This window comes from Myodes glareolus, chromosome 21 (assembly GCF_982192425.1).
Source record: "Myodes glareolus chromosome 21, mMyoGla1.1, whole genome shotgun sequence".
Classification (NCBI taxonomy): Eukaryota; Metazoa; Chordata; class Mammalia; order Rodentia; family Cricetidae; genus Myodes; species Myodes glareolus.
Genome location: NC_142046.1, coordinates 9,478,546 through 9,493,266, shown reverse-complemented (window position 1 = coordinate 9,493,266; position 14,721 = coordinate 9,478,546). Strand labels below are relative to the sequence as shown.

At 48.3% G+C, this 14,721-nt stretch overlaps 1 protein-coding gene across 3 annotated transcripts in view; it reads right to left on the bottom strand.

Annotated features, from left to right (window-relative positions):
- Ttll11 (tubulin tyrosine ligase like 11) overlaps positions 1-14,721 on the bottom strand; it is a 237,967-nt gene that overhangs the window by 136,856 nt on the left and 86,390 nt on the right. For all 3 annotated transcript variants that reach the window (XM_087899678.1, XM_087899676.1, XM_087899677.1), the window contains 2 exons: positions 4,728-4,823; positions 3,728-3,843 (listed from right to left, as the gene is read on the bottom strand). In XM_087899678.1, the coding sequence (XP_087755804.1) occupies positions 3,728-3,843; positions 4,728-4,823 (212 nt within the window). The remainder of the gene's footprint in view (positions 1-3,727; positions 3,844-4,727; positions 4,824-14,721) is intronic.

Below are 14,721 nucleotides of genomic sequence, written 5' to 3'. Positions count from 1 at the left end.
GGCAGTCACCTACGACTCCAGCGCCCAAGAAGCTGAGCCAAGCGTTCCAGGCTAGACTACACAGGGAGACTGCCTCACAAACCAAGAGCAAACCAAACCAAAGCAGGCCCACTAAGTTGTTTCACTTGGACGTGCTCCCCTTTGTTTTATTTACACGTTATTATGTAGAAAAGGCTTCTGGAGGCTCAGAACAGCCAAGCAACTCTCTGAAGCACTTAGGAGTAGCTCACCTCAGAGGAAAGATTTGAAGGCCTTTTGTTAGGCTCAAAAGAAAGCACTTTTTTTGTTTGTTTTGTGAGATAGTGTCCCATTCTGTAGCCCAGGCGTGGCCGGGAATTCACTCGGTAGCACAGGTTTTCCTTGAATTTACGGCAACCCCATCAGCTTCCGCGTGTTGGGATTATAGGCCTAAATCATCATGCCCAGCAAAGAAAGTGCTGTTGGCTCTGTTTAGGAGGAGGTCAGCAGGGTCAGGCTCCTCTGCCACAGAAAACCTGACTGCTGTCAGCCTCACCAAGACAGGTCCTGCGGGCTACAGGATCCAGGGTGCATGGAGGTGCAGGGTACACAGAGGTGCGGAGGTACACGGAGGTACCAGGTACACGGAAGTGCGGAGGTACATGGAGGTGCGAGGTACACGGAAGTGCGGAGGTACATGGAGGTGTGAGGTACACGGAAGTGCGGAGGTGCGAAGGTACATGGGGGGGGGCACGGAGGTGCGGTGTGCACAGAGGTGCAGGATGCACCGGCACATGTTGGAGCCTTTCTGATGATTCTTCTGCACCTTTTCAGAGAAGTCTTGGGACTGAGGGGCTTGGTCATCTGCTTCTTAATTAAGATTGCAGAGGTCAAGGGAACCCCACCCCTGCTGTCTTGATGACAAACACCTAGCCAGGAGCTAATAAGGGCCAGCGCGAGCTCTAGAACTGGGCACGGAGACACACACCTGTAATTCTTCTGCCTCTAGGAAGGCAGAGAGAGACAGTAGGATTAAGAGTTCAAGGCCTGCCTGGACTTCATAGTGCGCTCCAACTCAAACTACTAACAGACAACAGCAAAAATAAATGAAAACTTTGCTTTTTCCGGGCAAGTTCCAGACTGGAACGTTACTGTGACATTATTCAGCACAAATGGAGTGGTGTGGTTTTAGAATGGCAGCCATTTGGTTTTGGCTCCACAGTCCTGAATATTTTCCTTGGCCCCCCACCCTGGGCTTTGTTCAGTTGTCTCCAGCCTTAGGGACTGAGAATTAATTCAGCCTGGAACCTGGTGAAGTGAGCCCAACAGTAATGCGGATACAGTACTGCACCTGGCAGATCGCAGCGTGCTGGCTAACAACAAAGTAATATAAAATGAAAGTAAGGGAAAACTCAGGAAATGGCATTTAGCTCTCCACACACCTCCCCTTGCTGCTGGTGAGAAAGTGGAAAATGAAAGGACGTCTAGATTAGAAAGGAAGCCAGAGTCCTGAAATTCTGTTCCTAGATATTGATACAACAGCAATACTTTTTATATTAAAAATGAGATGTGGCTACTTATGACTTGATAAGTTATAAAATGCCTCTCTCATCCCTGCCAGTCAATGGTTCCAAGCTCTGCTGCAACTAAATTTCAGACCTTCAGCTCACAGGGGTTATATAGGCGACATGAGACAAGGACAGGGAAAAGCAAGCTCTGTTTTCCGGCTGTTTAGAGTGAAGGGCGGGACCTCTGAGTCTTCTGGGTTGCGTAGCAGAGGTCAGAGATCTCAGAATGCTCAGCCTCCCGTGAACACCTACCAGCCCTCACTCTGCTTAGGGTCTGAGCTCCAAGGAGGCATGGTACATTCAGGGCCGCATGGCCGTAGAGGAGGCCTCTGATATTCTCCAATCCGAGTCCTAAACACATTTGGATACCAGCAACACTAGCACACTTGGCAGATTTTATCTGTACAACAGTTACTGAAGAGGAGGTCATGAATATCGAGATGGAGTAACGGAAGGACCGGTGATGAGCTGGAGGGGTAAGCAAGGGACGGAAATGATGTAATACAGTACTCACTTAGGAAACTTTCAAAAGAAAAAATTAAATTTTAAAAGTATGCTCAGGCCACCCTGTTTTAACTTCTTGTTCCAGTGAAGAAGTCAGAATAGCAATGTGTCAAGGGCATCCTAAAACAATCTGCACTCCCAAGCTACAAAAAGCCACCCACTTCTCTCTGCATAGAGCACAAAATCTCTTGGGATCTCACCTTGATCTCTGCAATCAATAACCATTACAGAATAGATCTTTAAGGAGTGTGCTTTATTGCAATTAACCTAACTAAATTACAGCTCCAGCCCGTGTTTGTTCTGAGGGGTAAGGAGCGAGAATCGCTGAATGTGTTCAGTCAGTGGCCATAACATTTCCCTGCTGTCGGACCTGAGGTGCCCAGAGGACTTCGCGGCCCAGGGACATCATCTCTAAAGCAGAAGTCCATGGTGGCCACACCTGCAGAACTGTCCTATGCAAGCCACAGGTGAATGTTCGTGGGATGCTGCCAGAACGGTGAATTGTTCTCAGAAGAGATCAGGAAGCAGGTACCAGCCAACCTGCCTGACATTTCTTACAATGTATGGTTGCTCAACCACAGCTGCCAAGATGCAGCACCTAGAGACCCTACAGATGTCTGTGGACAAATCTCCAAGCCACGGTCACCACATTCTGCAGAACTGCTGAAGGTGGGGCCCTTGCACCGGCATTCTCTAAGCTGCTCTGGGTGGTTCTTACGTGCACTCAAGGGTGAGAAGCACTGCTGTGTAGGAACACAAGCAGGAACTGGGCCTGAGTCCCGCTGATGGGGAGTCTCAGCAGAGGGACCTACCAAACGCCACTGGCCGGGGCAGTGAGCATTCCTCTTGTCTCGAGCCACAGCTGGCAAATGCTGACATGTCTGGGAGCTTTGGGGTCATCTGACACATCATGGGTATGAGAAGCACCTGAAATGCCTGCTTTAGGGTTCTGCCTAAAAGCTAGGCAGAATGCTTATCAGTCAGCATGCACTTTGTGGGAGCCTGAAATGCCTGTGTGGTGGGGGACAAACAGAACAAATGGCCAAGTGAAACATTCTTCATATCTAGGATGATTGCAGGAAGGCTGAGGCAGGGACATGCATCCTTTCCCTTCATGTCCCCGTGGGCGGCCGAGGGTGTGTGTGCACAGAAACTTAATCTGGACATTTGCTAGAGGTGTCAGAAGTCTACGGTATGTGCTCGGCAAACATGGAACTCAAAAGCTTTAACCACAAGAGTGGAGAAGACCGTGAGGGAAGACAGGCAGCTCTCTTCATGTTCAGTCTCTGTGGCCTCTCGGGCACACTGTGCATAAGGATTTCACATGGTCGGGGAAGTGCAGATCCTCACTATCACCAAGGGAAGGAGGAGCTTGGTGGACACCTCCAGGTGTGGATAACCATGGGGATTTAGCACTGAATTACAACTGTGGCGTAATTCCTGGTTCTATTTGTGTATCGATTGGTTGGTTGGTTGGTTGTACTGCTGGGAATTGGACGTGGGTCTCACACATGACAGCACATTCTCTACCACTGAGCTGTGTTCCCAACCACTCCGGATTTTGAGCTGCTGGTTGCCTGGGACTGTTCGTGAAATAAAAAAGTGATTCATGCATTTAGATTTCAATAAGTTCCTTCGCCTGCTTAGGACACGCAGAGAAATGGAAGAATCGCAGAAATGAGCAGCACAAGACTTACTGTGTCTCCTTCGTTTTCTTCAGAGGATTCATGAGGCGCAGTGTGTCTCTGATCACGGCCACCTTCACCTCTTCATCCACCAGGCTGGGGATATTTTCAAACACCCCTGGAGAGAGCTTGGAAGGTAAGGATTCCAAGTCAGGGCTGAACTGTGGCCCACTTCTGATGCTTATCCCTGAGGACTCCATCTAGCTCAACGGTTGTGCAATCATGCACCTGGCCTGTGCGAATCCACAGAAGGGGGTTTTAACCCTCCTTAATCTTAGCTTAAATATGAAAGCACCTTTTAGAAATCCACAAAACCCACACCAAAAAATTAACAGCACTATGTTTTTATTGTTATTGGTTAAGATTTTATTTTGTTAGCCCAGGCTGATGGCCAACTTGATGTGTAGCTGCGGATGGCCTTGAACCTGCCCTGCCCTCTGGACTCCTTGGGTTACAGGTGTGCACTACTATGCCTGGATGCTTGGTCTTACCCTGTGCTTCTTGGATTATCAAAATTATACACGCTCATTATGTACGAGCTGGGAATGTGGGAAGGGCTTAAGAAAATTAAAAGAATCCAGATAATCCCCCAAAAAGCCCAGTAGTAATTTTAGGGCTATTTCCTCTGACTCCTTGACAGCGTTTGTGGGGGTGGAGTATGGGCACTTAAATGTGCTGTTTATCTTAGTGGCCAAGCATGCCGACATGGCTAACTCATATTATAGAATTTCAGTCAGTTCATCTCCTGAGGCTAACTAATTAGTTCATGTCACAGTGGATGGAAAGGCTCAGCTGCTTCTAAGTTTCCCACCTTTAAAATGAGAAGAATGGTATGCTGGGAAATTACCATGGGTCGGAAAGGTCTTATATTAATAGACTCTCTTTGGAGCTCGACAGAACTAAAATTATTTGACTTGAATGGAATTTAGCTGTGAAATTTTGAGGACGGCAAGTCTTGGACAGTCAAGGGTCCTCACAGGCCCATGGTCCAGGAAACGACGCCATCACTTACCTCGTATTCGTGCTCGATTCTCATGCTGGGGTTTGCATTCACTTCAAGTAGCATAGGCTTCAGGTTTTTCATCAGAAGGATGTCAAAGCCTAGAATCTGGGCAGAGCAAACATAATTCAGAATTACTCCCTCTGGCCACAATTTCTTCTCAGGAATTGAGTATGGTATTAGGGTCATTAAAGCGAAAATAAATTCAAACTCGGGCTCCAACCTTAGCCTTGACCCTGGTCTCCTCCTCCACAGCCCTTGCTCCTCTGGGTGTACTTGTCGGACCAAAGGGATAGCAGAATTTTTTATGGAAACCATGGTAACAGATGTAGTCCCACAGTGCATCCCAGTATTAGCTCTGTCGTCCCAAGTGCCATGAAATGATGCCCTCTGTGCTCTTTAACAGGTTTTATCATGGTAAGGTCACCAGCAGTCCACTAGTTTCTCTCCCACGCTCCTCTGTTAGGTTGCTTCCTGGCTACATCGCTGGAAACCTAAGGCCACCTCTTAGCCTGGAGCATACACGAGTGTTTTGTAAGGATCAAGAAGTAGCTCATCCTCTAGGCCATGCCTGCTGTTAAAATTTCTCAGAGCAGAATGTGGGCAAATGTGTTTGGGAAACATCAATCACCCTCCTTAGGTGAATCTGGTATAATCTCTTGGTGTATGTGTGTGTGTGTGTGTGTGTGTGTATGTGTGAGTGCACACACACACACACAGAGAAAGAGAGAGAGAGAGAGAGAGAGAGAGAAAAGAGAAAGGGGGAGATGCTTATTTTGTAAAATATGACACTGGGGGGGTGCCAATCACCACCCCATTTTCCTGCTCCTAGGATCCCAATGGTTGTATATGCTACACACACACACACGCACACGCACACGCACACGTACATGCACATGCAGTAGGAGCTATACAATGCACCAAAGATTCACAGTTCCGTTAGATCCTATGAAGAAGATACTCTTAGAAGGGAGCAGAATTTGAGCTCCCAAAATGATTATGGGTCCTCAGTCCTGCCTACCTAGTGAGTGGGGGTGCTGGCTTTCAAGTCCAAAGAGGACTAATCACATGTGCCTCCAGTGTAAGATGTGTGTGTGTGTGTGTGTGTGTGTGTGTGTGTGTATGTGTGTGTCTGTGTGTGTGTATGTGTATGTTTGCTCAGAAAGCATTAACAGTTTTCAGATGGTGACACCAGAGCAGGAGACTAAAGCTAGAAAACTACCTGAATGTGAGCCCCCATGCCGCGACCTCACAGGTCGCCGCCACAGGCCAACCCTGCGCTCAAGGCTCACTCCGGCAACAAGTGCTGCACACCTGTGCTTGACTGCGACGCTGCCTGCCGCAGGCGAGGCTTCATCGTCCAGCCACCCTGGATTCTGAATTCCTTACAAGTTCTTCCCTTACACAAACTGCTGTGTGCATCTTGTCCTCCCCTCACACAGTCCTTCGTCTGCGTGACTCTGCATCCTTGAGATCCTTCCGAATGAGATTCAGACTTGAACTACATGGACCTCAGATTCGTTAGAAGTGATAACATTAGAAAATTTCTAACAAAGTTGATACAATCCCCGAGTCTCAAAAAACTAACTAAATAAAGTAGAAAAGGCAAAAAAGAAAAAGATATGGTATAGATTCCTCTATAGACTCCAGAGGAAAAGATGAGAGGAAGCCATTTGCTCATCCATAGAGAATATGCATTAGTTAAATGATAATTATCAAACTGGAGCTTCATCTATATTAATGAAATCAAAGTCTGGATGACCATTTTTGGGAATGATTCAAGATGAACTTATGTCTCAGTGAAGGGCAATCAGGATGAGGAGCTGGGAAAAATCACCCTTGTACTATTTTTCTTTCCGTGGTCCTGAAAAGGAAGGAATGGAAAGCAGTAGGAAATGCCGCATGTATTACAGATCTGCTGAATAATAGATGACAAGTGTCTGTGAGTGATGAGGCCCTCAGGAGACTGGGGACACCAGCAGTGGGACTTTGGGCCTGGCCTGAGCCATGTGCTGCAGATGAGGCTGAGGACAATGGCTGGCCAACTGTGCCAGCACTGACATCCCTGGTTGTCTGCCCTAGCTTCCCACTGCATCTCAGAAGTATGGAGTTTCACTTTCTCAAACCTGGTTAGACTTTTCTGTTCCAGGCCCAGTGGACTAGTGAATGTGAAGGGGATGTTGAGAATAAGCAGAGATCGCTCCTTTGTCTCCCAACTGCTCAGACCAGAGTAATCACAAAACTATATTAATTACAACACTGTTTGGCCCATTGGCTCAGGCTTCTTATTAACTGTTACATTTTAAATTAACCCATTTCTATTAATCTGTGTATCGCCACGAGGCTGTGGCTTACCGGTAAGTTTCCAGTGTCTGTCCTCCTTCAGCAGCTACATGGTGTCTTCCTGACTCGTCTATTCTCTCTATCTCTGTTCTGATTTCCTGCTCCTGGCTTCTACTCTGCTAAGTCATTGACCAAATAGCTTTATTTTATCAACCAATAAAGCAACACATATACAGAAAGACATCCCACATCAGTTGAGAACTAGAGAAAAGGGCATGGAAACCTCTTCCAATGGATTAGTTGGTACCCACCAGGGCTGACTATTTAAGAATCTGAACTTTGGTGCATGATTTTGAATAGATTGAATCTTACACAGGAATGCCTTGGAGTTAGAAAGTCCTGGGCTCCAGTCTCAGCTCACAGTCTCTCTCACTAGCTCTTTAACAGGCTTTTGGGAAGGTGTTTAGCTTCTCTGTACCCATGCCCTCATTGAGAAATGGGTCTAACATAGAAGCCCTGCAGGACCATCAATAATAGTTACGCAAAGTGAGTCTGTGCTCTCCGTATAGAGGGTCAACTATCACTTAGTCAGCCCAGGACTGTGCTCTCCATGTAGAAGGTCAACTATCGCTTAGTGAGCCTAGGACTGTGCTCTCTGTATAGAGGGTCAACTATCGCTTAGTCAGCCCAGGACTGTGCTCTCTGTATAGAGGGCCAACTATCGCTTAGTCAGCCCAGGACTGTGCTCTCCGTATAGAAGGTAGAGGGTCAACTATCGCTTAGTCAGCCCAGGACTGTGCTCTCTGTATAGAGGGTCAACTATCGCTTAGTCAGCCCAGGACTGTGCTCTCTGTATAGAGGGTCAACTATCGCTTAGTGAGCCTAGGACTGTGCTCTCCATGTAGAAGGTCAACTATCGCTTAGTCAGCCCAGGACTGTGCTCTCCGTATAGAGGGTCAACTATCGCTTAGTGAGCCTAGGACTGTGCTCTCTGTATAGAAGGTCAACTATCACTTAGTCAGCCTACGACTGTGCTCTCCGTATAGAGGGTCAACTATCGCTTAGTCAGCCTAGGACTGTGCTCTCCGTATAGAAGGTAGAAGGTCAACTATCGCTTAGCTCTCTGCAATTTCCAACTAAGTCCACCGACAGGAGATGCACTGCCGTGCTGTGCAGTCACAAGGAGCAGCTCGTCTTCAGCTCTGCCTCTAACTCGTGACTGAAGGCAAGGTCCTTGGTGGCTCTAGGTCCCGCTGTCTTCATTTGCAAAATGGGAAAAAGAACTTTCATCCATTCATTAGTGTGATACTTCCTGAATGCGTGCGCCATCAATCAGGGCACGCAGGGAATGCACTCTGCGGAGTTCTGACCACACTATGTGTTTAAGGGAGGTCAAACAATACTTTTTTTTTAAGTTCAAGGACATCTGGATTGTTTTCCTCTCAGAAAGTCTGATGATGAAATACCCAGTACCAAGGTCTCTCAGATTCCCACTACCGGGAAGAACTTAGAGTTGGATCTTGCCATTGAAATCCCTGAATGTCTGAACTGGAAATCAAGTCTGGAAGTTTCTTGGTCCACAACTTCTCAAGATGATGCTCTTTTGGAAGGAGCCAGATTGGATCAACATTGATGTACTTTTAATATGCTACATTTCCAGAAAGAGACATTTATGTTTTTTTTTTCTTTTTTGAAAAATCACTAATCTCATCTAGTTCCTCCTTTTAGGAGACCCTATATTCTGGGCACAAGAAACAAAGCAACTCAAAATAACACTGCTACTGTCTCCAGGGCTCACATTTTAGAGAAGAGAGGACCACAAGCAAGCTAAAGTGACAGTAAGGTTAGAACCCAGGAATATGTAAGGAGGGTGGGAGGACCAGGGAGGGCTCGCTCTCTCTCCTTTCTCTTTCTCTCTCTTTCTTCCTTCCTTCCTTTCCTTCCTCTCCTCTCCTCTCCTCTTCTCTCTCTCTCTCTCTCTCTCTCTCTCTCTCTCTCTCTCTCTGTTTTGTTTTTCAAGACAGGGTTTCTCTGTGTAAAAACTCCATAAACTAGGCTGTTCTGGAACTCACAGAGATCCGCCTGCTTCTGCCTCTGCCTCCCGAGTGCTTGGATTAAAGGTGTGCACCAACACCCAGGCTTTCTAAGGAGAAATATTGTCAGCCCGCTGTCTTTGGACTCAGACAGCTTCTCCTAGAGGTGGGGACCAGCATTCTTCCTCTCAGTGGGCTATGTCTTCTTTCCTCTAAGGCTGCTCTAAAGTTGTTCTTATCACTACCGGGTATTCATAATTTGATTGTGAGTCTTAGGGTGTGAGTGTGAGCAGGGTGATGTTCATCCTGTTTGGAGTTGGGCTTTTTGTTTGTGTTTTGTTTTAGCTTCTTGGATTGTGAACTTTTGTTATGTTTAACCAAATTTGGAAAGTTTCAGCTACCAGTTCTTTAGATGTTCTTCTGTGCTTCCCTTTTCTCCTTTATCCTGGGAGGTGTCTCTTTCCCTGAATCCTGCTCCTCTCTGTCGAACTTTGCATAGCTCACGGTGTCTTCAAGTTCACTGCTGTCTGCTTCAGTGTCTCGTTTGATTTAATCCCAGTCAGGGAAAATTTCACACCAGAAATAAGATTTATTTAGTTTGTTTTGGGCCTCTTTATGTTTTAAAGATAGGGTTTCACTATGTAATCTAGGTTGGCTTCCATCCTTCTGCCTCAGCCTCCCGGTGCTGAGATCACAGATGAGTACCACCATGCTCGGCTTAGGTTTTTGTCCCTTCAGGAGTTTTATTTGTTCTTTTTTTTAAGGACTTCTAGTTCTCTCATTAAGGCAATATTTTCCTTAAATTTTTGTACATCATTATTATCTTACTATCCATTTCCTGCTAGTTCTATCATTGGTAAGACTAAATCTAGAAAATGCTTGTCCCTACTTCTCTTCCTGTGTGTGTAGTTTAGTGATTTCTTGAGTTGGATGCAGAGCCCTGTGGTACCATGACAAATGTCTTTATTCTGGCTCAAAACTCTGGGCTTTGTCCTGCCGTCTTTGTGGGTTATTCTGATACCTTGAGATCTTGTTGTTTATGGTTAGATGGGTTGTGCACCTCTCTCCCCATGGAGGTGGAGCATCTTTGCTATCTCCACTAAATACTTCTGGTGCCCTGCAAGGCCTCTGGATTCCAGATGTTCGTGGCTAGAACTCTGTCCTGTGTGAGCTTCAGAAGGTCACCTTATGCATTCTGGGTCGTTCTTTCCCAGCTTTGTGGATGAACCCTATGCACATACAGATATGGCCTAGACTCTACTCGGATTTTCTGGGATCCCAGAACAGATTTCTGGGGCTCCTTCCTGACTTCAAGCAGTGGCTTTCCAGGCTTCACCAGGTACTTTCCTTGAGGTGGCACTCCATCCTTGCTCCATACTCCAGACACTGCCTCCAAACAGGAAACAGGAACTTTAAGAATTTGCTTTGATTCCCTGCTTTTCTTGGGGCTCACAGTAGAAAGCTATACCTACCATCCAAAGCCCAAAACACTTACTTCATGCACCTATTTTGATGTGTTTCTGGTAGCCTAGCTGTTTGCCAAAAGAGATTAAGCTCAATCTTTGTGGCTCCATCATGACCAGGAGGTAACAGATCAGTAGTGACTGGAGCAAGAGAAGGAGCCCTGTTTGAAGGGACACTGAGAGCAGAGGCCATTTTCAGATGACAAAACGTGTGGCAAGAAGGAACGTGCCAGGAGCTGAGCAGCATAGAACTCAGGGTGCCAGGAGCTGAGCAGCATAGAACTCAGGGTGTCAGGAGCTGAGCACCAACAGAACTCAGGGTGTCAGGAGCTGAGTATTGACAGTACTCGGGGTGTCAGGAGCTGAGTACCAACAGAACTCAGGGTGTCAGGAGCTGAGCACCATTGAACTTGGGGTGTCAGAAGCTGAGTACCGACAGTACTCGGGGTGTCAGGAGCTGAGCACCGACAGAACTCAGGGTGTCAGGAGCTGAGCACCGACAGTACTCGGGGTGTCAGGAGCTGAGCACCGACAGAACTCGGGGTGTCAGGAGCTGAGCACCGACAGAACTCGGGGTGTCAGGAGCTGAGCACCGACAGAACTCGGGGTGTCAGGAGCTGAGCACCGACAGAACTCAGGGTGTCAGGAGCTGAGCACCGACAGTACTCGGGGTGTCAGGAGCTGAGCACCACTGAACTCGGGGTGGATCAGGCAGCCTCTTTCAGAGCACACTGTGCAGCCAGGACTGCAAGGACGATGATGATCTGACTTGTAATTGTAAAGGTTCTTGTTGGCTACTGCAGGGTTGCTTGTGGGTAGAATGTGGCAAGAAGAGGGTAGAAGAGCTAAAGATAGCTTAGCTAACCTCAAGACCAGCAGTTTCTGGTCTATGTGAATGCTGCTCACTTGCTGGAACAGGAAGGGTGGCGGACAGCAGGCCCTAGGAGGGAAGACAAGAATTTGATTTTGAGCCTGGTAAGTGTTTGGTGTCCACTGACTAGCCTAGGAGGAAGTGTAAGTGGGCAATGGGATATTTCGGTCTGGAGCTCAAGCAGAGGTCAAGATTAGCAGTATGAATTTCGGACTCAGCAGCGTGTGGCTGGTCCCTAAAGCCATACACGGGGCAGGATGAGATCGTTAAGGAAGTGATGTAGATATACAAAGACAAATTTCCAAGAATCCATCCCTAGTGGTCTCCAGTATTGACAGGTCCAGGGAAGGGGCTAGGAGGAACAGCCAGTAAGGTCGCAGGGAACCTCGGAGGAGAATGTGGGCCCTCACTGTCTGCTATGTATGCCTTGCAGTCACGTGGGCATCTCCTCCTCTGGGAGCTGGGCAGTTAACTGTCCCCTGATGCTGTGTGTGCCTTTGGACCACATGACTTACAAGGAACTGTGATTGTCATTGTGAGTCTTCCACCCTAAATGGCATTTCCCTTAGAGAAACTGACCTTGCCTGGGCCTTAGCCAAGGGCCCCATACCTAGCTTAGGGAATGTGCTAGATTCCAGAGCAAGAAAACAACTTAACTATCATAGTGGTCAAGGAAGGTATCACAGAGAGTGGTCTGAACCTCTTTGGGAGGCATTGTCTATCAGAACCAGGACACAGAAGAGAGCAGAGCAGGCTGACCAGGGCAGCAGAGAACCGACAGCCCAACCAGACAGCACTGGTGATGCCCAAGGGAAGGGACATAGGTCTGGTTTGGGAGAACTACAGTTGAGGCACAGGAAGCTAGAGAGCCAGGCTGGGAGGTGGCAAATGCCAGGCCAAGGGCTTGTTTTCCAAACTTGGCTCCAAACTTCCTCAGCTTCCCAGTTAGCATTAAAATGAGAATGGTTGCCCCTTTACCTAACTTCAAGGTCCTGCCCTGGGGTCAGGTGTGATAGCTGTTGTCATAGGAACTAGTGTAATAAATATCCAACCTGTCCCTTAAGTGACTGCTGTGTGTTAGGGACTGGTCCACACAGCTCTGCGCCAGCTCTGGGGTGTAGCTCACAAGCATGTTCACTCCTTGTGGGTAAGGAAACCCAGACTAGGAAAGGATGGCTTAGCAAGCTCACCAGCAGCGTTGCTGTAAGAGGGAGCAGGGTTGGGGGACTCAAGCCCACTATGCTGAGAAGGAAACCCCCGTCACCACCTCACTGAAACTCAATTTCTGTCTGGTCGAGTGTCTGGGCACCGAGAGAAAGAGGATCATGCTAGGCCTTAGAAAAGATATACTTCTAGACATCCGACAGAAGGGTCATGGCCAAGGGCAGACTTAGATGTGGGGAGCAAGAAAAGTATAGAGACTAAGCCACAGAGCGAGCAGAACCTTGGGAGCCGAGCAGAAGCCTTGGGAGCCGAGGAGAAGCCTTCTCTCTGCGTGTGTTTCTGTCACGCCATCGACTACACCCTGGCTGACCTTGATGTTTAAGTCAGGGTCACACTGCTGCCCTTAAGACAGCAGCCATGAGGCTCTGTGGCTTGGCTGCCTGGACAATGACACGGGATGGGCTGGAATGACCGGGCAGCTGTGTTTCTCAGCAGCAGACCACGGGAGATCCGACCACAGCTGAGCCGTGCCAGCTGTTGCTTGGCTGCCACATTTTCCAAGTCATTACTGCAGTCATGGCTGGAACAGGGTCACAGTCACATGCCCCAGATGAGTGTAATTTGGTTGGCTGGAGCTAATGTTCTGCAATGCTGCCATCTTGCCTGGCCTTGCTACAAGGGCTACCCAGCAAAGAAATAACTTCTTGTGTTTGTGCAGTGTCTCAACAGTTTGCTTTGTAGCCTTTATCTCATGTGAGTTGGACACCAACCCTGCCAGGCAGATAAGGAAACTGCTCCTGAAAAGTCATGTGACTTACGACCAGTCATGTGGCAAATGGATGCTATGGCCCAAACCTGTTCTAAGTCTGCTCAGCTATCTGGAGCCCAGCTAGAAGCATCCTGAAAGTAACACAAATAAAAAAAATACAGGAGTGGCCTGGGTATGGAGTAGGATGCCAGTTCCTCCCCCTCGCCAACAAATGGTCAGTGGGTACCACTGGATACCTTGTTCAAGCCTTGTCATGCACATCACTACCCAAATGCGCCCATCCGGGTGTAAGTGTACAGAGAGAACCCCAGTGGCACTGCACTGGTGGTGAGAAAGTCTCCAGCACACGTGGAGCTGTCTCCTCAGAGAGCATTCAGTGTGGTCAAGCAGTAGCAGAAGGTCCGAGACCTTGGGCCCGTCTGCTAGATGTGACCTGACCAAATCAGCAGCAGCTCTGCATCTGGGCCTTTAATTCTCTACAACTAGCCATGCCCCCCACTGTTGTGGGAGTATCTTCCACCGGGATACTGGGCGGGACAGATACCCCAACAAACCAGCAAGTCCCAAGGAAAATCACACAAAGTCTACATTAGGTTATAAACTGATTGGTCCATTAGGTTAGGTTACTTGTTAGTTCTTATGACTTATCTTAACCCATTATTTTGATCTATGTTAGCCATACAGCTTTGTACCTTTTTTAGCTGGGCAAGTTACATGCTGCCTCTTCGGTGGTCTGCGCAGGAGTGGCGAGAGAGCTTCCTGTGTCCCAGAAAACTCCCAGTCTCTTTGCTCCACCCCTACTTCCTGTCTGGCTTTCCCGCCTATACTGCCTGCCTGGCCAATCAGTGTTTTATTAAAATATGATTGACAGAATACAGACAATTCTCCCACCCCACCCCACCCCAATGGCTGCTTGTTGCTGCCTGTCTACTGCAAGACATGTGCAAATGACCATCCTGGCTCTCCCTACTGCTACTTTGACCATCCTGGGTTCTGTGGTTTGACCGTGCTTGCCTGACCCCATGTCATGCTCCTAGAATGGCTATCACTACCAAACAGGCATGGCCACACAGTCCTCAGGGACCACATCACAGGGCCTCTCTGCTCTCCCTTTGTGGTGGCCTTGGTCAGAACTTTGCTCCAGCAGGCCTTGAAGTCCTCCTCACCTGCCCTTTCTAACCTTGTCTTCCTGGCTACTGGGCCCTGGGAGCCTGGGTGGGCCTCTAGAGGACAACTGCCACTTCAGCTTCTCACACTGCCTCAATTCCACCTCCCCCATACCCCCCACCCCGGGCTTCCACCTGATGACCCCGCCCGCTGCTGGGAGCCCAGCCACTGAGCAACCTCTCAGGATTTAGGACTGCCCACTTGGACGAGACATTGCTCCAATCCCTCTCCTCACTCCTGCACCTTGCTGTGACCT